This window comes from Augochlora pura, chromosome 9 (genome assembly GCF_028453695.1).
Source record: "Augochlora pura isolate Apur16 chromosome 9, APUR_v2.2.1, whole genome shotgun sequence".
Taxonomy (NCBI): domain Eukaryota; kingdom Metazoa; phylum Arthropoda; class Insecta; order Hymenoptera; family Halictidae; genus Augochlora; species Augochlora pura.
Window position 1 is genome coordinate 7,390,612 of NC_135780.1, and position 26,627 is coordinate 7,417,238.

At 38.6% G+C, this 26,627-nt stretch overlaps 1 protein-coding gene across 1 annotated transcript in view; it reads left to right on the forward strand.

The window, feature by feature from the left end:
- Positions 1 to 26,225, forward strand: part of LOC144475289 (tRNA dimethylallyltransferase) — an 80,671-nt gene extending 54,446 nt beyond the window's left edge. The window contains exons 5-9 of the mRNA XM_078191037.1: positions 17,595 to 17,710; positions 22,803 to 22,899; positions 25,467 to 25,580; positions 25,669 to 25,854; positions 25,941 to 26,225. Coding sequence (XP_078047163.1) covers positions 17,595 to 17,710; positions 22,803 to 22,899; positions 25,467 to 25,580; positions 25,669 to 25,854; positions 25,941 to 26,078 — 651 coding nt within the window. The 3' untranslated portion in view covers positions 26,079 to 26,225. The remainder of the gene's footprint in view (positions 1 to 17,594; positions 17,711 to 22,802; positions 22,900 to 25,466; positions 25,581 to 25,668; positions 25,855 to 25,940) is intronic.
- Positions 26,226 to 26,627: the final 402 nt, after the last annotated feature.

Genomic DNA, 26,627 nt, shown 5'->3' on the forward strand with positions numbered 1-26,627 from the left:
TGGGAACGACAAATTCCTTTGTGTGTTCGTACGGTAAACTTGCGTGATGAGGTGCTGTTACAATTTCCTGAACATGTTCAATTTCCAATTCTGCGGTTAACAGTTCCTACCAAAATATCGAGTACATTCGCAGCTACCGCGTGTGAAATATAATGCGACACGAACTATATTGAGTGTTAAGATTACGTGTACCGATATAGACAATCGATTATTAACCATAGTGAAAGCGGATCACATTGTAGCTCCTGAATTCTTTTCGCATTCATCCAAGTATGTATCGCGAGAAGCGAATAGCATTGGTTTCATTCAGAAGCGTCACCGCTTTGTCGTTTGCACAATTTTTAAAGGAATCAGATTATGCGATCTTTACATTATAAAAACGTAGGAGATGGGAAGTGATGGGAAGTCGTCAAATCGAAATTTCCTTTTTCACACGAACAAGTGAAACGTTTTAATATTTCATTGACATATTTTACGCTTTCGCTCGGCTGATCGAAGTCGACGACACCTTGAATAATACGGGCGTGAGTATGCAAGCATTCCTTCATCGAACGAAACGGCCGAGTTCGGTTTAAATGGGGATTGCCGATCGATTTTTACATTGTATGTATGTATTATCGGTTCCCGCGAAATCAGGGATTTCTGGGAACCGCGCGTTTGCTCGTACAGATTGGAATGGTGTTTGATGTCGCCTATTTACGCGTGTCTGCCTTATTTATCGCTTTTTCTGGGTGAATCACAGATAGCACGAGCCTCCGATAACGTTGAATTTCTCAGGATCTAGACGGTGACATAACATGATACAGCGTGCACCGTAGCACACGTACTGCAACTTTTTATCAGCAATCTCCGCAAGGATAGGCTGCAGCAATATACTGTTGATACAAGTTCATCGGAAGAAGAAGCCGCTGCTCGAGCATATTCGATTATCGCAGAAAAACATTCGGTTTTTTTTTTGTTTCTGGAGCCAAGGATATGTAATCAGAAAGCTGAAGAGTTGCCATGATGTTGGAATATCGTTCATATAAACATGAAGCGAATCTACATTTCGTGACAGAAATGATAACACATTTTGAAATCTATGCGACTTAAGCAGTATACGATTAAAATAGTTAAATTATACTTTCGTGGCTTTACCTTTATATAATATTTAGTAACAGCCATCATATGACAAAGATTTATAGGTTTTGTTAAGAAATCAAATTTAGATCAGGAAAATGAATAACAAAATATATATTTTCAACAGGATAAAACAGAACCTTGGCTGTAATGTTAAATAAGTAAAAAACACGTCAATTGTAAAGTGTCCAATCTTTTTGTCGAGCGTAGGAGCAAAACAATGGCGTGTACGTTTCCTGAAATTCTTGAAACATTACGGAAATAATTGGCGAAGCGAGGAATGCGTATAAAGGTGCATGAAAATGCGCTAGAATCGACTGTAGAGCGCATAAATTTGATTTTCTAGTAGAACAATCTATGGAACAGAGGCCTAAAAGCATTCCATCGGAAGCATTACATATATGTATGTACTTGGAATGGAACGACTCTTACCGTTGCCGATGTACAGGGTTGCGTGAATGCACTTGACCACTAATGCTTCTATAATTTGTTTGAACAAAAAACGATTCACTAAAAGCATATGTACGATGTTATGACACTAACCTGGAATTATATTCGTTGGGAATGTTGTATAAAACTTGGTGAAATCTAGTATTTTATGACCTACGCTAGATAACTACTTCACCAGGGCGAATGAGGATGTCAGAAACTTCAGACACGTCTTTATGGAAACGGCGTTCTAAAAAATAGTAATAAGTGTGCTGCAGATCTTTATGCGGAAGAACAATTTTCCGCGTCAATTATAAATTACTGGAACCAAAATAAAAGTTGGTTTAATAATTTTATTAAATTGATGATCACCAGGCTGCAAAGTTTTATGCGGAATAAGAATTGTACAAGCTGATTATATAAGAAACTTCAATCTGATAAAAACGTCTTCCTTTTTTTAATCATTTGAATAAGTTGCATACATTAGAAAGGCATTCTTCGTTCTTCTAATGTCTTCTCAATTTTTTATTTAACCTACTTATGTTAATCGAAGGTGCACAAAACCGACAATTTGATAATTAATTAACCTTTTTTGGAAATCGACCATTTCCGTGCATTGTTGGACGCCTCGCGCTCGCGACGACTCACGCAATCGAATCGTCTCGCACGGCTTTACGACGCCGCTAAACGTGTTTCATTAACCAAATCAATCAACATTAAGAATCGTAATAAACGACGAGGCAAAAGTAGAATATAATAAAGCCACTGAGAGCGAAACAGGCAACGGTTCCGCATTTAATGTCGCGAACCTCTCAGGGTTTACAGCTCCACTGAAATTAGTTATTCAGCACCGTAATGATGCCAGGAATCGCGCGTGTGTCGAAACGCGGTGCCACGTGCTCACATTCCGGCGGATCAATTAAACATCTAACCCATTGACATTCGAGATTCGCGTACTCGAAGTGAAGAAGAGGGGAAGTGCGAGATGGAGCGAGGGAGATGAGTAGGAGGGAGAAAGAGAGAGGGAGTTCGTTAAAGTAATCCCGCCATTATCGTAAAGTCAGTCCAGCGAATCTTATTCTCCGCGGCAAAAACAGGGGGAGGCCACTTCCTGTTATCCGTTCCCCAGAACCGGCGGGAGATGGTCGCTGGGAAAAGGGTCATCGGATGGCCCTGAGCTCGGGGTCACCCGTCTCGGAGGATGTCTGGACGTTAATTAAAATGTGCCGCGCATCTGGCGATGCTACGCAGACTTCAGCTCCGTTTCGACTTCGGCTCCGGCTTGGGCTTCTCCTTCTCGGCTTCCACCTCTTTCGTCGCCTCCTTCTCCCGCTTTTTCGCGTTCCCCGTCGTTTCCTTTCAATCCGTTCCCACCTTTTCCCTTTCTTTCCTGCTTCCTTCCCAGGCAGTTTGCATCTCGTTTCTTCCTGATGTCGCAGTTTCTTACGTACGTGCTTGCTCGCTCGCTCGCTCGCTCGCTCGTTTGTCTGCTCACTCGCTTGCGTGCGTGCGTGCGTGCGTGCGTGCGTGCGCGTGCGTGCGTACGATCGCACGTAACGAGAATCGCAACTTTGAAGCCAACAGAACAGAGCAATGTGACTTGGACGACAGCTGCCGTTTTGTACACACGACCACTCGCTGCTGAGACACATGCCGAGGATATGTCGTCACTTCCTGCGAACCACCGGAGTCCCTCGCTGTCAAACAGGCCTGAAACGGTTTCGGTGGTTTTGCTGTACACTGGCAGCCATCGGTTGCGAATTATCCTGGACCGTTAGCACGGAGACAGATACCCGACCAATCCACGATACCACCGATAGGTTAATTACGAAAGATCGATCTTCGTTTTCGCCGACGACGCTTCGATCTCTTATCTAAGCTGCTACGCATGCCTTCTTATGGTTAGTCGAAGGGAATAGGGCTGAGTTTGATCGGGGAACAGGTTGCCCGACAATGAAAACCCAGTGATACAGGTTCGCGATGCACACGCGGTGCACACGCGGTGCACCGTGCACTTCGGCTGCGGACATTTGTCGTTACGGCTTATCGATTGCCGGAGATGGAAGGTTTTAGGCGATGGCTTGCTTGGTTTTTAATTAACCCAAATTAATACGTTTTAACAAAAAATTATAAAGTTTAAGATTTAATTTTTATTTGCTGAATTTCACGAAATATTTAGAACGCGTGCTCCACGTTGCCTGCAACCATACACATTTAAATCTCGATTTTCCATTGAAAAATACATTGGATTAAAAACTTGGATAAAAGAATTGCGTTATAAAGAATTTCAGGTAACGTACTTATTTTCTGAAGGATCGTGAGACTTTTGGTGGCCTTTTAACGCCGTGTTTATTTTGAAACGAAACCACGCTGCACAGGTTTTCCATGTGCCCATCTGCACGCGAAAATGTCGGCTCACACATTGACCCATTTAATCATTCCCACGCGAATAATGACATTTCAGTGTACAATAAAATCCCTGATGCTACCACGCGAACACCACCTGTCGCATGGGTGTACGCGTTCGTCCGCTAGTAAATGCAACGGGGATATGTTGTCACTTCCTGCTGGCGACGTCACGCCTTCGCAAACTACCGGCTTTATTTTCGCGTCACCACAGGTATTTGTCAGACTGCACCGGCTACGCATGACCGTTTTGCTCCATAAACTGCCCGATAATGCTTTGCTAAATATGCGGACCACTCGATCGTGATTTTTTCCCTTAGAATTTCGGTGACTCGATCTCATTTTTGAAACCTGCAGCATGTGATATGTATCAAGTATAATACTAATATGATATGATCTAACTTGTGCAACGAAGCGTTGGTTCGAACGTTAAAAATAATTTCCCACATCCCGTGCTGATGTGTGTCCACATGACTCATCAATCAGTTCTTTCAAACAGTTCAAAGTCCTTCGGGCGACGAATCATCTAGTGGCGTTGTCCCCAGCAGTCATTCCAGGAAAATAACTTCGATCGACGATGCTCCATATTGTCGCTTCGTGAGAGATACTTGGTTTATTGGTTCTGACTACTATAATTATTTGGGATCTTCACGCAAACATACATGCTTTGTATTAATATGCATATTAGACACAATACTTGTGCACTACCACCATTTAATGAACCTTACAATCTAGAGCTGAGCTGAGCAACCCGAATCACGTAGGGCACATGACAGGGCAGCTAAGGGCAAAGCGCTTCATGGTGGGCTCGGTCCTCATTCGTAGCCCGTAGCTGTGCCCAAGCCCCCGTAATGATTCAGGTTACCCAGCTCTGGTTTAGAGAATACAAGACAGATTTTCAATTATTTCAATAATCAATACCAAAATTTCTATAGTATTAAAAATATTATAGAGTAATATAGAAAAAAAGTGGCAATGAATTTTCACGCAATATCATAATTGTAAATAATAATTTCACGTCGCTATAATACATGAACGGAAAATCACGTACCACAGTAAAAAAGAAGATTTAGGGTTATTGTAAGACGGTCTAGGGTCTACGACTGGCTTAATTTGTCCCTGGGGAACACGCACGTGGTGTTTGTCTCGTGAAACCAAAGATCTCGCTACCGATCATTCTATCCTGTCGGTTCCACGTAAACGCGACCGAAATTTAGCATGGATGGCGCCTTTTATAATTAGACTTAGCCTCCCAGGGTTCCGTGGTCGTGGTCCGAACGAGTTCTTAACGCGGACTCCGACGCTATTAATAAAGCAATTATAAGGGCTACGACCGGTGCTGTTTCTTACTCGCTCATGAACCTGTTACTCTCGATTTGACGTCTCCATTAGAGCTTTTAGTTGTTAATGGAGATATCTAGTGCAGTGGAATCCGTTTTATCGGTGCTCCGATGACGAAAGGTATCTAGAGACGTAGGGTATCTAGAGATACAATAGTTTTACTGATAGTACAATTTTTAGGGATGACCGTTTTATTTAATGTTATTTTTATTTATAATTGCAACTTGCAAACCGACGTCCAAAAAATGACAAAATCTGGCGTTTCCGCGAAGAAAAAAAAATTTAGCACTATGTTTCTTATTCCCGACCACGAGAGGCCTCACGTGGTCGTTTCCACGAGTTCGCGACTCGAATTCGACCCGAATAAAAAGCTCCTTGTCTCGCGTGTATCCTTCTCCCCTCTATTTGATCCCTCGTTCTTCTACTACCACATGAGTTGTCCGAAATTCCATGCATACCATCGAATTGGAACCCAACGTACTTGTTACATCTGTGCAAAAAATACAAACAACAAAATTTGATGATAGTGTGACGAATTAACTTCGTGGTGTAAAACTTGAATTGGCAAAATAAAGAGTTAAATTGTGCTAACAACTGACATTCACCTTGAAACTGATATTCGCAGAACAAAGTTGAAGATTTGTTATCCTTTTTCGGATTTATTATTCAAATTTTACTCAAAGATATTTCATTTCTCTAATAATACCATCGTACGAATCACATTAAGGGAGTTATATGTGAATGAAAACAACGAGCTCTCAATTATTATGAATGTATTCATAACAGTCGATTGACTCGTGGTCCACGATACACTACATCGTGTTACCTCAGCGACAAACAACGAACGACTGCCCCCCGAACGCAACAGCAGAACGGGTCACGCCAGAGAAACAGCGGAAGATCATCGACAATCGACAGTCAAGGGTCTCGCCCGAGCCTGTAAAGCGATCGATCGTCCACCAAGCTCAAACGAGGCCCCGAAAGACAACAACTGACTACGAGACAAAAAAAGCACGTAGACCACCTTGCAGTACCATGACTTCTACAAAATATCTAATGACAAAGATAATGTTAATACCCTTACACGCAACTCTTACACGAAAATCCGCGTAATTTTATTTTCGGATCTGTAATATTGCGGCAACTTACCATTGAAATATCTGTCTACTAACTTGATTGATATTGCGGCGTCGTGCGATCGTTACGTCGGCAGTAGGTGGTGGATTACACACGGCAGTGAAACGTCTCCGTCATGATTTCCGATCGCGGTCATAAAAACGCTGATGTTGTTTGGTATTGAATTTCGAGGTACGCAACACTGCACGGGAAGAACTTCGAATTGGCAGGACCGCTGAATTACAATAAGAGTAGACTGATAATAAACTGCCGGTTGAAAACGTATCCAGAATATAGTGACGCTATAGATATCTTGATTACCGTAGCCAAGTTTATATAGCTCTGAGCATATTACAAATTCATATCAATATTATCGTGTGCGTAGAACAATTTTTAATCACGATTCATGAATATTATTATCTAGTATCAATTAACTTAGATTACTAATTTCTCAAAGTGAAACACGTGAAATCTATAATAAATATCGCGGAAAAGAGTTCGCATGGCGATGTTGTGCAACCGCGATGAAGAAGATTAAGTGTACTTTTGTCAGTCTTTGAAACGTAACCTCTCACTCTGCATTCGTTTTTAGTCTCGTGTAACAGGGTTTCGTGTTACACGAGACATTGCTGGAACTTAACTGCCGTGTTATGCGAGGATTACGCCCCCTTTATTGTGAACTTGTACAATGTAATTACGATGCTCATTAACACGGTTTTCGTAAGCACACGGAGGTGCCCGTTTCATGGTATAATTCATCGTCTATGTGAAGAACGGCCATTTAGATATTTTCTTTCTGACACGAAACCATTGCAAAAATGGATCTAATAGAGGTTCTTTTGCAATCGTGTCAGTATACCTTGTCATATTCAGGAATCAATGGATGGTGACAATTCATATCGCAAACGAAGTACATATGTAGTGCGACGATATATATATACATATATACATATATATATATATATATATACATACGGTATATATATAGTATACCATCCATCGATAGTGTTTGTAAACGCTTTTGTCAGTTGAGAAATGTACACCGTGCTTCATCGAGTCATTGTTTAGGTGCTAAATGTAATCGGTACACAGCTGATTTTACAGAAGTTGCCGTAGTAGAGACTTTCAATCTAAAAGAGAATAATTATTGCAAGATTTATTTATGGTATCAGCGAAAGTAAATGAAACTTATCGTTTAATAAACGTATTAACTATTTTTCCATAAACTAACTTCAAGGGAACTTGATATAAACTCAATCTGTTAGGATAGAAATGAAAGAGACTGGCCATCTTTTGGCTTCTGATTTTGACCATCTCAATAGGTTAAGTCCTTTCTAAACTGCACAATTAATTCTACCGCTTAAATATGAATGACACATCAGTCAGCGTATTAATCAAGAAATTATCTATTGAAACACTTAAATTTCAAGTGCTCCACTCAGAAGCTTCGTTTGAAATTGATTGGTCAGTTTTGGAGTTATCTATGTTGGAAATGCTGAAACTTCAAACTCTACTGTATTAAATAATCTGTAGTTTCGAAAATTCGATTGTCAAATATCAAGAATAAATTTTCAAACAATTGTGCTTTTTGTGTAAACAAAGGGAAAACCACTTTTTCGACGCATGTTTTACTGACGCATCTTACAACAAATAAATGCTACAGCGACCAATTTTTTTGTTATTAAATCAACATGAACGCGGAGAAAGATAACAAAATTAGAATTCACGACATCTTTTATAACCTATGAATATAATAAAATAAGTCTTGGTAATAACGACCAGTAACATATTACATCACAATATAAATCAAGGTATTCTATAACGACGTGGTCTGCAACGAATTAATTCGTTATAGGATGTTCCACTGTACGTGAAAATAAAAGATTTGACCAGATACTAACGAAAAGAGATCTTCTATTGTCTCCGCGTTGGGTTTCGTTGAAAATAAAATCGAGGACTGTGAGGTATAATGCCAAGGTTGACTCGATCTAGGTTTATACGGCTCTCGGGTCTCACGAACACGCGAGCACAAATTTCTAGCAGTATTCGTAACGCCCCTTTGATCGAGGAATCGTGGGCTAGCGGGTTCGCAGAGAGCTGCCGCCGAAAATAGAGAACCGGGTCAGCGTGCATTGATGAGAACAAGCCTTAGCATTCCCATGGAAGGCCCCCTGGCCGCGTGCTTCTCGTTCTATTTCGCCTCGATGCCATTAAAAGGCCCCTATCTGTTCTTTGTCGAGACGAACAGATCCCTATCAGTGGGATAGGGCCGAACAACCACCTGTTTTCATTTTACCGTTTCATTTTCCGACGATTCGTTTCGTAGTTCGCTCGAGAATACTGGTTGTAATCATGACTTTCCGATGGCTGCTGATCATGCCACACGTTTCAAGGTGCGTCGTTGTGATTTCTTTTACTTGCGATCATGGTATTCCGTAAGATTATTCGGACAAATATTTCACTTGCTTTTCATTCTCTTATGACCTAACGGTTTCATTATTTAACTAATTTAGTTGTAGTTTAACTAACTTATTGCTGCAGTCAACAAAAATTCTTGCAGATCGCTTTAGAAAAATCTGATGAATATGAAAATTGAGACAATTTTGGACAATTCAATTGGGGCAAACTATCTCGAACAAAGGCAAACACCGAAGACCTATTACCTTTGCAGAAAAGCAAATTTAAGGACGCACTAAGAATGTGATAATTGACCCTAATATTTTCGTTATAATACGCAGATTTGCGTAGTTTGACGGTTAATTCGATGTCGAGGAATGGTAGTTTATACTCTGAACATCTCACGCGACTAATGCCAGCGTCGACCGGAAGGCGCTTGCGCACATTCGCAAAGATATTTTCATGACAATTAAAGACTATCGAATTTGCTGCACGAAACGTGCCGAAAGCGTGTCATTAGTGTCGAATTTAGTCGGTGCACGTCTCAAGTGTTTATCGAGACCTGGAGGGTCTCCGGCTCCTGATGGCCAGCAATTTTTTTGAATACGTTTGTACACCTTTTTCTTCTTTTCCTGCGGCCCTTCGTTTTTGCCGACCTGAGAATCGATGCGAAACGGCTGTGTATTCTCACGAAATGCACGTCGTCGCCGTCGGCATGCTCTGATTTTCCACGAAAATCATTTCTGCAAATTACACGCCCCACACACTGCAGCACGTTAGTCCTTAGAAAATTTTGTTTGTTGGGTCAAAACTCTGTTCATTGGGTCGACAATCATTAAAATTCCAGTACAAATGTATGTTAAAACTAATCGTTTATACAAATTTTGATTGTTCTAGCTCTTCACGATATAGAGTGGAGCAAATCGAAATATTTCTTGAAAATCTATATGCTTTAATACTTTATACTCGCAGGTATTATTGTATAAATTTCATTTGAATTTTGTCAGATTCGGTTAGTGTGGCGCAAGAGTAGTGGCGCCGCGTCTACTCGTAATTTCGTGGATATTTCACCTAAAGATAAGTAGGTTTAACGAATATTCATCTCGAAGAGAGCTGCTGCCCATTAATTCGGAGGAAGCAGAAAGAGAAACGCAGGACACCCAGCGAAGACACTCTTCCGTTAGACTTCGGAATTAATACGTAAATTAATTAAAAGTCGCTTTGGGTCCAGGCACGATTACTTTTTAGCAGATGGCAAAAATAGCATGCGAACTGTCGACCCCATTACATACAACCCTGTATTCATTTTCGTACGGTCCCGGAAGTGAGAAATCGAGAGACGGAGGTACGAAATCTGCCAAACTTCGTGCTGCGTCACATTTATCGTGCGATTTTTTGTTGTTGTTGTCCCGGGTGTAGATGCGTTGAAGATAAATTTAGATTTATCGTGTCGGGCCGTGCATACAGGATCGCATTTTTTTCGGTGGCCGTTGCGAACCGTCTGCACCGATCTTTCCTCGAATCAATGATCTTGTCTGAAGGTGAAAAAGTCAACGTCTTTCGACTAATCCTGCTTTGGTAAACATACACGCACTTGTGCCGTGTACGCGGACTACAATGTACGCGTGGGTGTGAACGTTCGATTCTTCCTTTGTAGGCGAGACATCACCGTTTCGTAGAAATCACGTGCCAGATTGTCCAAGTACGATATCGCGTTGACCTTGGCATTATAATTTTCGCCCGATCGCTCTCAAACTTAATCATTGAACGACCAACGGGACTACCGAATACCTCAGATCCATCGAAAAAACTCATCGAGATGAACGGAAAAACCGCGTGAAACGTACGTTTCTTCACTCGATCGTACGTCAAGCAACTTCGAATACACGTTCTATTTCTTCGCGACTGTTTAATGCTACAGAAATGCTTCCCACTGCATTCCCAGTTTCATTTTACAGAAATTCTTGTAAGGACGTGTATGTGTGTGGTAAACTCGTTAAGATCTAAAAGACAGCTTTGCGCTGCAACATTGTGAGTCGACGTGCTTTTCTAATACGGTATTATCTTCATCCACATGTACAGTTACAGGTTGTATGTACCTCCTCCGAAGATCACTAATACGCTACTGAAACCTAAATCAACAATGCGTGACACACAGGAAAATGCAGATTAGAGGAACGCCCACTATGTTGATACGCAAACATCCTGTCCTGTCCTGTCCTGTCGTTTGGTAGCACCCTTATGGTATTACATATCCTTGGTGTCTTACTATAAGAGAAGAGAGCGACGTGTGTAAATATGCTAATTAATATAACGTGAGGGCCAAATTTCATCATCGAGTTACGTTACGTTCAGTTACGATTTCATCGTAACCTTGTCCAATAGTATTGTACAAATGTTTAGACACTGAACCTTCAATAATTGGATGGCTGTTATTCCGACATTCTGTTATTAGAATGTTATGTTATTTGATGATTGTGTTCCATCTGCGAATAGTAGACTATGTACCAGTTTTTATTTCTAAACTCCTTTATATTATGCATCATATAGAATGTTTGCGTTCTATTACAATTGCGAATCATGCTAACTTTTATATTAAATTCTATTACAGTGGTGTGCATAATTAATATATTCCAAGTAACTTTTACATTTTTATTCATATTTAAACAAGAATCAAAAATACTAATATATTTGTATATTTCTATTTTCTATTATTTTTAATATGAAAATATATTTATATATTTTTAGTTTCTGTTATTGCCAATTCAAAGGGTATACAAATAGTACATGTTGTTAAGTTTTCGTTTAAATATAATTAAACATGTAAAATACTAATTTAAAATACTAATTTACATAACTCTGGCAAGGCAGACTCAAGTAAACTGTTTCCCGGGCAGGGTCGTGAAAATTCGCACGCGGTCACCTTCCAGCTCGTCGACGACTCTTGTGTCTTCTAAAAAGACCTTGGCACGATTCGCTAGGCAACGAAGCGACCGAGGCTAGGCTTTCTAGTTTCTAGTCTCTGTTCCGTCGCTTTCTGTTGGCCACAATGAAACCGGAGGAATCGTCTCGCTTCTGTTACGTAAAGACCGCGTTCCTTCGTGGCGCTTTAGCCGAGTCAATGACAAGAATTCATCGTTGTCGTCGTCCATCGTCGAGGTCCGTGGCAATCGGCGACGAAGCCCTCGGGACTGCCTGCCGATACCTTTACTTCATTTATCACATGCTACTTTGTGGAACCGGGCAGTTTCCGGTCGCGTTTCACCGTTCGGATACTATTCTCGGAGAAGCTGCCACGTTTTTGACCGGGGCGCTATAATTGACTGACAGAGGGCCGCCAACGCGGTAGCTATGTTAGCAGTTTTTATTTCAACCGCGACGGTAATATATTCGGACGATGGCGTTAATTATCGATGCCGGAAGGGACCGGAGGGACTGCTTGAGACGTCTCTCGGTCTTCGGCTTCGATTATTTTCAAGCCGCGGCGATGCCAGTGACGAAAGAGCAAAGCATATCGAGGCGATAAACTGCTCTGACAGATTCCAGTATCTTCGGAACTATTTGGATCAGCGTCCATGCGGCGCTAGTAAATAAGATACGAAGTCAGATTTATTGGTGTTCTGTAATCACGGGGGAAAGATACTGGTGTAGTTGCTGGAATTTGTATCCCTTACGGTCCAACCTTTATAGTTTTCGAATGACTAGACTAAACCTTTAGTTTTCACACACATTTTAAAGCATATCCTATAAAATCAACGTGATCAATTTCTACAAAATGGTATTTGCAAATCATTGATAGGTGTACAGTAGCACTGTATAGATATTATAGATCTCCCTATACGCTTGCGTCGTGAAACTAAGCTAGTTATTTCTTATGAAAAAATCTTCATAATTTTAACAACTTTTAAATACAAAATATGAAACATTTTGTTCTCCACGGTGAGTTTAACGTTAATTTTTCGTTTGTCCTACAAGTTCCGAAAGTTCTACGAAAATCGAAGCCTTCGTCCGTCGTCCTCCATCGTCAATGTTTCCAGGGTTAACGCCTGAAAAAATGTTCCGAAAGTTCACGTCCGCTTACCAACCCGTAAAATTTCTGACAATGAAACCATGAACGAGTTTCACGTTTCTCTTTGTTCCTTTCTCATTCCCTTGCTTTTTCCTCATGTAGTAGCTGTCCCTCTTTCCCTTCGTCACTTATCACAGATCCGCTCCATGCCTTCCGCATACTTCCCCCTGCTCGCGAAAACACGTGGGTTCAGTTCTACATGATAAGTTAAATGTAGTTGTGGCACGTCAAACATTATGTACCGTGTGGTCATCAAATACCGACCTCGGTGGATCTTGCGTCATTGACGTGACCGATGCCCATGAATGAACCGTCGCGTCGAGCCGAACCGGGTCGGGCCAGGCCGGGCCGGGCTGCACGTGTAGAATCCCGCGAGCTCTCATCGGCATTTAAATACGATTTAAAGCGAACGCGACCGAAACGAGTTGCGGAGATCGCGTTTTATACGCGAGACGAGCGTGAGAAATGGTTTACCGGAGAGTCTCGAAGGAGTCGTTTTGCGTGCGAGCTCCGACGCCAGATCATCTCGCCGGGACTCGTTTTTTCTACGAATTCTCAAGTCAGCGAGTTAATTGGGGACTTAGCTAACGGCTTAGCATCGCTCCGGGATCGGCCGTTCCAGGTCCTCTTTGATCTTGCGGCATTCACCACAGATTCGAATGAACGAGTCGTCATACAAAGAAAAATATCACCATGGACTCCCGTATAGCCCATGTTCCCCTAGTTTGACTCTACTACCAGCAATGAAAATTCAAACCTTCAATCTCTTTTTCATTCTCGTGTCCATTTTCATTCTCGTCATACCATACTGGAGCTATATGTATGATTATCTACTAAAAATTTAATGTAAAAATTGTGTTTAATGTTAAAAATTGTATGTAACAATTAATATGGCTATGGAAAGTTTACTACGGTCCTTTTTTCGAACTAGATATAAGACACGGAGTATTAGGTTTCAGATTTGCATTTAAGAATTTCATTTAATTAGTAACTAAAAAACCTGGGTACATTTTACTAGAAATAAAAATCCAAAGTATTTATTTGAAATAATTTATTCTACACCATTATTTGAAAATAAAAATAATAAAGTATTTTGTGATATCTTTATTTCAAGTTGGACAACAGTAAACTCATTTTATTAGATTTTCACAACAGTTTGTTTAAAACAACGCTCTCAATCAAAATATAATCTTAATAATAACTTGTTTAAAATAAAAAGATGTAAACCAGCCCCAAACCTTACGTTTAACTTCATCATTATTTCAAATAATTATTCGAAGCAACTGTTTCAAATTTGATTTCAAATAATATTTGAAATAACGTGTTACGAAATAAACGTGTTATTTAAAAAAATATTTCGAATAATGTTATCTCAAATGTACTCAGGTATGGAATGATCAGCGTATAATCGTATAATATTTCAGTGCCAGTTAAGTTTTCTACCAGCCAATGGACATTGTTACATTCCCGGTTGTCAGTTTATGAAAACTGCCTAAAGGAACGAAATCAATCAAGCAGTATCATTAGTTATTGGAATATTAATCGTTACCCTTAAGTTTATCTGATTATCGAGCAGTTTCAATGCTACACACTACGAATTATTAATGTCGATGTAACGCGACGTCGGTGGTCTTCCATTAAAAACAAAAGACGAAGAAGTTGGAACAAGTAGAAAGGTGGAGTATGTCTAAACCGGTGTTTACCTTCGACATGTCGACGTTAACTTTTAGGTACACACTTTTCACGTTCTGTGTAACCACACTGTATACCTCTCTCTCTCTCTCTCTCTCTCTCGTTAACTTCTAACGTTCGCGCTTATTTAAGTTTGACGTAGCCTTGACATAATCTTAATATCGTAATTTCTTAAACTATCTAATTATTCGATTGCGAATTGTTATGCACACTCACATTTGCACAGGTTATTTTACAAAAATTCGAATTAAGGAAAAGTATTCCTCGTCAACTGAAAGATTATAAATTTTGAAAATAAAATTAAAAATGTTATCAATACTTGTTAATTTATACGTTTCCTGCATTTAAAAAAACTGCATATGCCGTAAATGCACGAAGCTCTGCAGTCTACTAATTACTTATTATATATCTCCAAAAGATTTTGCTGTGTACATGGCATATTGATATCATAAACGCTGAAATATATACGTCCATACAACTGACAGTTATAATTAGATGGTGGAACCTAATTCTTCTTAACGATTCAATTAGTAATTCATTTGTAACAACTCTGTTTTTTTGCCAAGAGGTAAGTATATCGTGCGGAACTTAAAGGGTTAAGCTCTAAGAAGTATTTAAGAAATCCTCTTTTCCAATCGACGATGACATCTCGAAATGCGACGTCGATAACAGTGACGCGCAAAGTATTAAATCTGGGGGAAGAAATCAGCTGTTGTTAATCCCACACGGAATCGATTCGATTAATTCCGGCGGTGTCTCTGACATGTGACGCTGCTATCGCCACATGCTGTCGCAAATATTCCAATGAATGACACCCTTTTTCATTCTAACACATATTCGAGAAACCAGTCACGTCGTGGTAGTTTATCGCCTTCGATAGATACCTGTTCGCTCGGATTTTGCACATCGCCGATTTCAAGGATAGACGCGTTCTAGCTATTAGCGTATCTGTATCAAAGGGCGGAAGAGAAAACGACAGAGAGGTAGAGAAAGAGAGAGAGAGAGAGAGAGAGAGAGAGAGAGAGAGAGAGAGAGCGAGAGAGAGAGAGAGAGAGAGAGAGAGAGAAACTAAAAATGTGAGAAGAGGATTAATTTCAAAGTTGTTAGAGGCCATCGATGCTGATGGTGTCGTTCTTTCCTCATTGGGTTTTCTAATGGTACGAGCTAGCCTTCAAAGTCTTACGTAACTCATATCGTTCATTGATATTGAGTTCTTTTTAATGGGACGAATCGGTGATTATCTCGAACCGCAATGCGTCCTTCGACGCATGCTGTGACGATCACTACGTGAAAACGAAAGTTACATCTGTTTCACAATTATCCGAGAAATATTTATTTAGATTTTATAGTTAGAGCCCAAAATAATATGATCGTAGATGATTATCCTTGTTACGAGGACAACACATTTTATATGTACTAGACAATTGCATGAAACTTTAGCAAAATAGAAAAATTATCGCCTCTGTTAATAAACGTAATAGGTTAAATATAATGGATAAATATTTTCAAACTCTTGTAATGTTTTTACTGATTTGTGTTATTTATGGAAAATGAAAGATTCAAAGTCTATTGTAATGAACAGAATAAAAATGGAAATGCATTCTACTCTCCTAACAATTTTGATAAGTTGAAAGTAATTTAATAATTTTCATTGATTCTCTTCTGGGTTCTGTGTTTTACTCATTTATGTTTAACATAAATGCACATATTCTCTTCTGAAATATTTCAATATTTCTATATTTCCTGTGTTAAATATATTTTTTACATCCTTCATATTTCTATGAAACATATTCTTTGCTTCTATATTATTTTAATATTAAGTAGATTTTTTTATCTCCTCAACGTTTCCATAATAATTAATCATTTCCATATGAAGATAAAACTAATGTATCAATGAAATATCTTGGAAACAAAAAATGCTTGAGAATAATGGTTATGAAATAAGAAAAAGGTTACAATTAAATAAGTAGCGGTGTTGTTAAAATTGAATAAAACTCAATCGTAATTTCGTATCTATTTGTAGTTAATTATTACAACCTGAAAATAGTTGCGAAATCACTCGTGATTACACTAAACTTTATGGATTCCTTTCCACCGCTGCTTTAGCAAACGTATTAAGAATCCTTTCGGACAAAAAGATGTTCTACATACATATATATACTCACGACACGTGTCCTCACTTTCTAACGTATCAGCTTAATCCTAGAACGTGTCAGAGACATATACACGTGATATCAAACAAATAACGCAAAAGAAATTACAAATTGAAAGTACAGGACGAAGAGAAACCACAATTTCACTTGTTGATTCAAGTTTTCAATATTCTCTTTAAAAGAGAAACACGATTTTCACGATGCAACGACGCTTCATTTTTCTGGAATCACTTTTTGCAATAGACACTAAGTCTTCGATAAAAAATACAGGAATCCTTGAAATATTCCACTGAATTTTATGCGGCAGTGTTTACTATATTAATTATAAATAACGCTTTCAAGATTCAATTATTATCCCGATTATCTTACGTTCAGCGGGTTGCGTTTTAATTTATTTATAAATTTCTATCATCGCACGTCAATGCAAATATATTTTCTATCGGTCACTGTAATTCTATTAATTTGTTTTGTTTTTTTTTTCGAGAGAGAGAGAGAGAGAGAGAGAGAGAGAGAGAGTCGCGGGGGTCATCTGAAATTTTCTTATATAACGATAGGACAATGATTGGTGAATAAAAAACAGAGACTCTCGAGAGTTTATTTGCAATTTTTACTACTGCGAATGTAGAACCGATCGGCAATAGGAACGTGGCTGAGAATAAAAATCGATTGACCGGCTGATTTGGGTGAACGCATCTTATTAAACGGGATGAGAAAAAGAAAAGAAATAGTGCAACCAAAAGATAAGTAAACGACTAAAAGACAGTCAAGGATAAGTCGAAAGCGGTCGACGAAGGAGCGTTTCTGGAAAGGCGATACTCGTCGATACAGAGCGGTTAATTAATTCGAGCCTCCTTTCTCCGAAATTCTTGCAGACAGTCCTCGAGGAGCGGCTGGATAGCAGGGTCGATGCCATGGTGCAGACCGGTCTCGTGCAGGAACTGCTTGACTTTCATCGGAGGTACAACGAGCAACGGATTGCGACCAACGCGTAAGTGCAAAGAGCTCTATCAGTAAGTGCTTCACATCACGCGACCGCTCCCCTTGGTTCAGTATTTAAGCCTTTGTCTCTCCTATACAGTACTCGAAGTAAATGTTACATTATTACCTATATCTGAACAATAATTTAACAAAACATCATATTTCAGTATTTCTAATACAGACGTATACAAACATGTTCTATTGAATCTTTGTTTAAATATCACTAAAAATCATATTACTGTATAAAGTCTGTCTTCTAGCCTGACACGTTGGAAATTGTTGTACATTATGGGTAATAAAAAGAAATTGAAATATTCTAGTAAATATCAATTAGCCCAGATATTTTGCATGTTTTATGGTCCACTGTTTGGTTGGTGCTAGACATTTTATGCATTTACTAGAAAAGTGCATTGGTGAAATACGAAATTGTAAAACGTCAACAAAATTCGAAATAGTATTTCCCCGTATATCCGCACAAAGCCTCAACTTACATCGTTCTCATCGTGTCATCGAATTCCGAGAGATTCAAGTAACCGACATTAAATGCTCGCGGCATATCACAGTTTCTGTGCATTTTTTGCGAATATTACAAGATCAACTGCCATTCACTCGTATCAACGGGATTTTTCGTCTTTTCTTCTCTTCCGTAATCGTTCCCGAACCATCGTCTGCAAGTCCATATACTTGATATTTCATATACTTTTCGTTCCCGTCACAGCAAACAGTAAGCGATGTAGCGATGGCTAACGAAGCACAGTATTTTTGTATAATAATATCTTTTTAAAATCGTCATTTATATCTTTTTACTTGTTTGTTTTCTTTCATCTTGGCCTTCAAACATTCAAAACTTCTTATAAGTTACGAATATATGTTAGTTCTCGCTAAAATTGCAATCTAAAAAGCTTACGCATTACGATTATACTCGCCAAAAATAGCTGACTGGTTAAGTACAAAACTGTAGAATAGTTTAGTATTGTGAAATACTCCAGAAAAAATAATGTTAACGCGATCATCTTTATATATCTTATCGAATTTCTGTATTTTCAATTCATATTTTCACTTTCATAGTAAACATTCTGTATTCATATTCATTAATAATGTTCATATCCAATTAAATTCAGTAATATAGCAACAACGTTATTTCCTTCTGTACAAATGTACAATATATATATATATCGCTTGACTCTATGAAAACAGAAACATTTACTGCGACTGAAAAAGGATTAATTCAATTATGGGTGAAAGTGTTCTACGGCAATATTACATCACAGTGTCTAGTGCATTGTAATCTATTTGTAATGTAATTAACTTGTGCTCTGTAATCTATTTTGTTTGATCACTTCGTGCTAATGTTACACGTAATATTCCGGTACTACTGTGGACTTACTTTAAAGAAAGACGAGCGACGATAAGGCCACTTATCAATGCGCTTACGCATGGTGCACTACGCCGGCGGTAGTTACGTTCGGGGAACGTATTCTTCGGTATACTCGTTAATTTCTGCCTCAAATTGATAGCTACTTCCTCGTAATAAAGTAATAGAACACAATGTACTCGAGGCTCGGGGTTAGGTTGCGGTTGAAAATCATTTAATAACAACTTGGAGAAGCCACCGAAGAATGATGATCGAATCTGCAGCGAAGATATGAAATCGTTTAAACAAAGAAAAAGAAAAACGGAATCATTAATTCCACAGCATTAACTTTTTTTTTTGTTTTTTGTTTCTCTCTCTCTCTCTCTCTCTCTCTCTCTCTCTCTCTCTCCGTGAGATCAGTCCATCGGACTCTTTTTGCTCGTCTCGTCAATCGATAATGCACCCGAATTTCCGGTGGGTCGATTGATGCTTAATAGCGCTGATAATTATCGCTAATTATTACCGGTCGCATATGCGTGCAGCGTGCGCACCGCTGCACCAGCGGCTATGCAAATTACACCGCCGGGCCAATTTGCAGTCGGTTTCGCTACGGCACGTGCAGTGCGTGGTAGACAACGTGGAATCACCAGCCGGGAGATGGTTCCAGCTGAATTACATTCGCGCCTAAGAAGTCCATGGGAACGGGAGTAGACTAACAAGTGTGCGGCCTAAGTGAACGTTATTATGTTTGGGAGTGCACGATTATAAAGAAATTAATTGAAGCCTGGCGGAGCCAGCTTTCATTCAGGCGTCTGAAGTAATCTTGCTTTCTATCTTACGTTTTGCTGATACTATCATTGCGCTCTATTTACTCAAAGGGAGCTACTTCTTTTACTTTTATAGAAGCGATACAGATCTTTTCAACGTAAATGGAATTTACGCTAAACCTGTTAGTATCACTGGTGCCATATTTTTATCGTTTAAAATTCTAATTGTAAAGACGCTTTCACAGCAATTAATTGGATAAGTATAATAAATTTTGTGACGAGAACTGGTACGAATTCGAATTTTTAAAAGATCTATTGTATAAATATGCATAACTGTGCAGGTCTAATTTCAATGTTTTCAACGTTACGTAGCATGGTCCAGAGCATTCGAAAATTGTGCCCATGCAACGAGAACAAGCTCCGGACTGGTAGAACGGTTTCGCAGCGATCGCGCCCCTTGCACTTATTAATAACCCTTCTTTTTTTCTCGAGCCTTCCACTGTCTTCCCTCGTTTCGCTCCTTCTTACGCGCGCTTTAGTACTCGCACGTTTCTGCAAGTAACATGTCTCATATTATGCAAATGCACGTGCCTGGCTGCTCTGCCTGCTCGACTTCTGCCGGATGTGACGTCGCACCTCTGTAACATCAAAGTTGCAAGAGGCAGGTGTGATTAATATAATATGCCAATACGGGAGCGCCGTGGCAGGTTGATTACATGAAAGCTTGACGAGACGATGCCACTGTAAGTGCGAATTAAAATTCCATGGCCCGTGACGTTCTATTGTTTCGTTCAAAATTGAGCAAAATTTTATTCTGATGACGGATCGAAGATAAAACCTAAAGTATAAAATTTTATTCGACGCTATTGAATAAATATCATACAGTATCATTATCAGAGTAGTGAAAATTGAACCTGAATGTACGTGTATAACGGAATTTATTTCTATTAGTATAATCATTTCAAATTAGGATAACTGTTTTATTAACATTTTATATATATATATTTTTATATATATATATAACGCAGAATATTGAAGTACATTAAAGTACATTAAAGTAATCTCATATGTAATTAACAAATAATATTAAATTAATATGTATGAGTTATACATTTCTCTTCTATAAAGGACAAATTATAGTAGATTAATATTAATCTCTTGCACAATGAACAAATTATATGATATTAGTTTCTTGTACAAGCAACAGGTAATATCGTGGGATTATTTTATTACGTAAAACCAACATTGGTAACTTCAGTGAATTTGTTATATGAAATTAAGAAAATGCTTAGCAAAAGCACAGGAACACAGAAGCACCTGCTTTGAGCAGTTCATGACGGTTAATGTCACACGGTAATCTAACCTGCTTCTGTCACTATGATTGTTATCACCATACCGTACCCCAGTGGTACTGATACAACCATTACTATTGCAGGAATGTCGGCGCATTTCCGATTAATATCGATCCTATCGCGGATGATTGACATTTTTATAATCGCTTGTTCGTAACGATTTCCTTGGTACACTTGATATAAAGATTAACTGATAATTCTATTACCGATTGAATGGCGGCACGTGCACCATTCCAATCAAACATTGGAGTAATTTGCTGTGGAAACAACGTGGATTATACAATATTAATTCGAGCGTAGCAATAATAATAAAGGAAGCGTATTATGTGTATTTTAGCGGATTACGGATTTCAAACTAACGGAGGCTCAAGCAGAAACCCATTACGTATTAACTCCACATATTCAATTGCTGGAATTGAAAATATGTCAGCAATTTAAATATTTGGTCATTAAATTGATTGTTGTAGCTGCCGCTAAATCAACGTTATATTTTTTAATCACTGTTTCCAAGAACTGATATTGTGCTCAGGAATGGTATGCCGCGAACCAGATGTTGTGTATTTCTAAACACTGTCACGATATTGTGTATTTCATCTTTCCGACGATAATTCACCATTATTGCTGCCATAAGTGTAGTGTATTTGTTCGTTGCAATTCAAATAAACATTAATAGAAATAATGTGTAACAAAAGCAGTTGCTCACCATTGTTTTATTATCGGGAAGAACGCGGCTTTTGGCCCGAATGACACGCAAGGCGGTTCGTAGATCGGTCGATTTCTCTTTGCACAACTTTTCGTAATTCGATGTTTCGACTATCGATACGTGGTCCGGCTCCGATGCAATGGTCCCCTGTTGAGAGACGCACGCCGCAAACTGTCACATGGTCCTAATTTGTGGCCGCAGGTACGGATTTGGCATTGACACGTGTGCAAACGAATGAACCGTGGCCGTCGTTTTAACGTCGCCGACATTTCCCGCCAAGTAAGCTGCGCCGCGACCTCGGCTCGCCCTGCTATCACTATCCAGCCATGATAAGCTGGCGTGCCTGCAAAATGCAGTTCTCCTTTCGTGGCGGAGATACCATCGCCACTCGAGTTCCAGAACCGAGGACACACAAACGTGCCTAGCCGCCGTTTGAACGCGATGAAAAACGTCTGCCGTCCTCGATTTTCACAGTTTACTACAGATTTACGCTAGGCTAACTTTTGTTTTCGGATTCCCAGTGCGAAAATCGTGCAAAATTCTAACTTGATTCGATTACTAAAACTGCTTTTGTAAAAGCAGTATTTCAAGAGTTTACTCAATTTATAATTTAAAAGTTATTTACATATATTTATATTGTAGGTTCTGGTTCCTTTAATTTAATCGAATATATTTAAAGTTAGTATAAATAGTCGACACCGAAATAGTTAATAAATTACACTAGAGATAGCCCGGCATCAAGTGAATTCCCATCAGAGTTTTGAAATTGGAATGACCATGAAGGACGCGTATTCAGGTGTCGGACAATGGAGTCGGTTATTGAGAAAAAGGCAAAATAAGGTGGCAGATGGGAGACGATGGTGATGGATCGGAGCTAAGCCGAGAGATCCAGGTAGACTGCAATTCGGCGACTGTTTATGTTCCAGGTTACCGGACTACACGAAAGGCATCTTTCAGAGTATCGGCTTCAAAGAGTTCCATAGATACCTGATGTTGTCCGAGGAAGAGAGGCGAGAGAAAAAGGTAAGCAGAAGTGGCGAACTGCAACGTCGTGTTACGTTCGGTGCAGCTGCGCACGATTCAGCGCGATTAGCGCCGCTGGAACCGATCTCCCTGTCCACGAGAAGTTTCACACTACCGTTCATAAGTATCTGGACACCTGGCAAATGTAGACGATCGGCACAGCGTAGACTATTTTGCTTCAGAAGCTGGACAAACAAAAAGCTTTATTTATTTCTTCGTGAGACCAGAAATATGTAAGAATCAAATACCATATCATTCATTGTTTATGACAATTTCGCAGGATATCATATTTATCAAAAGGAATTTATAAATTTTTACAAACAGGATATTTAAAGAGTCTTTAAAATGGAATAAATTTTTTTCAAAATTAGACCACACCACTTGAATTCGTTTAAATAAGTGAAGAATTAGCCTACCATGTAATATGTAAACATAGTACGTTTTACACACTGTGTTTTAGATATTACCACGTCTGCTGCGGATACTTTTGGACGATGGTGTAATACGTTTGACCGCTACCCAAAGGGCTGCTATCGTCGATGTTTTTGTTGGACGTTGAGGATCGAGGTCGTTTTGATACAGGAATTTTCTTTTTCTCCGCATTCCTTCCCCATTTTCCTCCTTTCTATTTCTGACGCTTCCGCTACGCGATGCCAGCTAGAAATTCGCGCACACTCCTCGCCGGTACAGCAAACTAGTACTTCCTATCTAGGGGAAAAGAGGAGACAACACGGAGGTGGCGTTTACTTCTCGTGGAATTATTGCCACCTAAAGAAGTCTATGAACATTAGTTTTGAATGGCTCGTATTTTAAAAATATATGAAGAATTTCGATTGTAAGTTATATCGTAAATAAGCCAATCCAGAATGACTAGTAACCGACTGGAGTAAGTTAGTAATTTAAATGAATGCGTATTAGAACTCGAAATGCTTAGCTAGTGCATAAAATCGATGCGTTCGGTTGAAATTTTGTATTTATTAGCACATTGCGGATCATGCCAGGTGAACTTTATAAAAATCTAATTACCATCGATTTTCAAATAATAGCGCGGTTCGGGAACGTTCAAAAGGGGTCAGTCGATGTCTCCCGTTCGTTTCACCAGCGTTGTCGCCAATATTCACGTAACCAGTACGCTATGTGTTAATACGTTATACATGCGTCAAAACTTACGAAGAAATGTTGCTTATAGGAAATATCAACTAAGCAAGTCGACAATATTATATAATAGTTGAGATCTACACACCGTTATCAACTTATAGCCTATTTCATTACGTGCAACAAAATTCATTCGTCTATAGCTGAGAAATGGAATATTTCCATACAATACTTTGATGAATATTTTAATTTCAAATCACACTTCTATTTATATCATTCGATTATCTAATTATACCAACTTATAACAGATACAATCTCATAGGAACGCCATCTTTGAAATATCTTTATTAGGTGTCCAAGTTTATGGACTTTTTAACATTTTCAACATAATCCGTAGTATCTTTTATACATTTACTCCATCTCGTATGTTATAGACGAACAGTATCCTCGAAAAAACGTAACAATCTTTATATAACGAAATCGTGAATGTTCATTAATTCGCGAGGTATTTTAATTTAATTGCTCGTTGAGCACCTTTTGTGATCAACTACCAAGGTTTTTTCTTTTTAGCCTATTGTAGACCATAGAGAATGTCTTCAAACTGGAATAAATAAGTTTTGTTAGCCTAATGAATACTTTCTCGAACCGAAAAACAAATAAATAAAAATTGAATCCAATGTTTAACATTTGAACCGGAAGTTAGGTTATTCATGCGAGGTCCAGAATTTTATTAGTACACATAATAATTACTACATTGCTAAAGTTACTATGCAGACAGTAATGTGATAATGAATTACCTAAAAAATAATGATAAATGTAGCCGCACATCTCAATCCTCCTGCCATGTTTGTACAATATGAGAACACATTTGACTCTGCAGCGACAAAGAGTTCTTTTGTCCGACAAAAACGCATTCCATTTCCTAGTTTTTCTGCGAGTTGGTTTTAACGTGTCACTATAAATCACTATTCTGATAGTTCAGACTTCTGTGAATTTATACGGCGACAGTTTGGTCTTTGTTTAAAGTAGCATAAAGAGAGAAGCTTCCTGGAATAAATTCAGCTTAGGCTGCTACATCCTAATTTCTTTGGTCATTAAAATTTTCTAAGAAACACCTTTTTGCCAATCTTAGAAGCTATCCACATGTTGCGCTATGTACATATACATATGTATACCATATGAAAAATTGACCATTAATTTCTCGTCACATGATATTGCCTTATTTATGATTTGATTTACCGTTAGTCGCTTAGTTTTTAAATATTTTATTCGCTGGAGTCAGAATTCATCATTTTCTCGAGTCCCGATTTATTATTTCCCATTAAAAAGCTACAGTCTAAACAGTATTGTTGTTTTAGAAGCGAAATAATTATTCACTGCCACAATGAGATTAAAGTTTTTTTTATGGTATTTAAAAAAGAAAATAGATCTGACGACTTTTGATCGAACGGCCGTTTTTAATTAATTTGCAGGGACAAGAATTACTACAAGAGGGGATCGATAATCTCAAACTCGTTACCAAGAGATACGCAAGGATACAGGAAAAATGGATCCGTAATCGCATAATTCGTCGCGTTGATAGACAGGTATGAGGTATTTAAATAAAGATGACATAAATTATTATAAGCATGGAGTTCAGATGAATTTTTGTAAGCGTATTATTTGCACTTGCAGGTGCCCCCTGTCTATACATTGGACTGCTCGGATATGAAAATTTGGGAAACCTCTGTATACAAGAAAGCTGTGTCGATAGTAGAAGCAGTGTTACGAGGAGAAAAACCCGAACAGACAGCTGTGAACGAATCTATTGCAAATATCAAAATCACGGATAGCAGTAACGAGGAATGTCGCTACTGCGATGTAAGTATTCTTTGTCTTTTAAAAATTCTTACTTCCAATTTTAATCAATGTTTCGAGTCTTCATAAAATTCCATGCGTTTTTTCAGATTTGTGAAAGATTTTTCGTTGGCGAGCAGTTTGACGTACATTTGAGAAGCAATAAACATCAAAAAGTTTTAAAAAAGAAAAAAAGATTAGCAGAGAAAGATTTAATGAGAGAAAGCTTAATCCAGCAGAATGAATGAAGATTAATAACGTTAACACTGATTGCTGTGATCATACGCAACGTAGGTTCAAAGAGTGACGTATTTTTAGGATATATTGTACATAATAATGTTAAAAGACTGTTGATACATGATATTTTGAAAATATATTATTTTGTGTAAAATGCCTCTAATGTTTATTGCTTACAAATTCTACTATTGGACTTACTACAAAAAGTTACTTAAGTAAGTCCCATCTCATATTCAATCCATGTGCAGTAATTTCCTAATATTAGAAACATGCAAGAATTAAGTATCAGAGTGGGTTTATACATACAGCAACAATTACGCTTAAATTTAACAGCACATGTGATAGAATTTCGTTCACCAACCCTGATAAGGGATAAGACCGTTCGGATAATAAAACTGACAAGTGCGGTTAATGAAGAATTTATTTATCTAAAATCACATAATGACCAATTAATATGTCACACGACGAAAATTTGTTATTAATGTTTACAATTTTTTAATGTAAAGTATAATCTAGACATTAGGAAGAGTCATTTGTTTCATAAAATTTGAATTTAACGC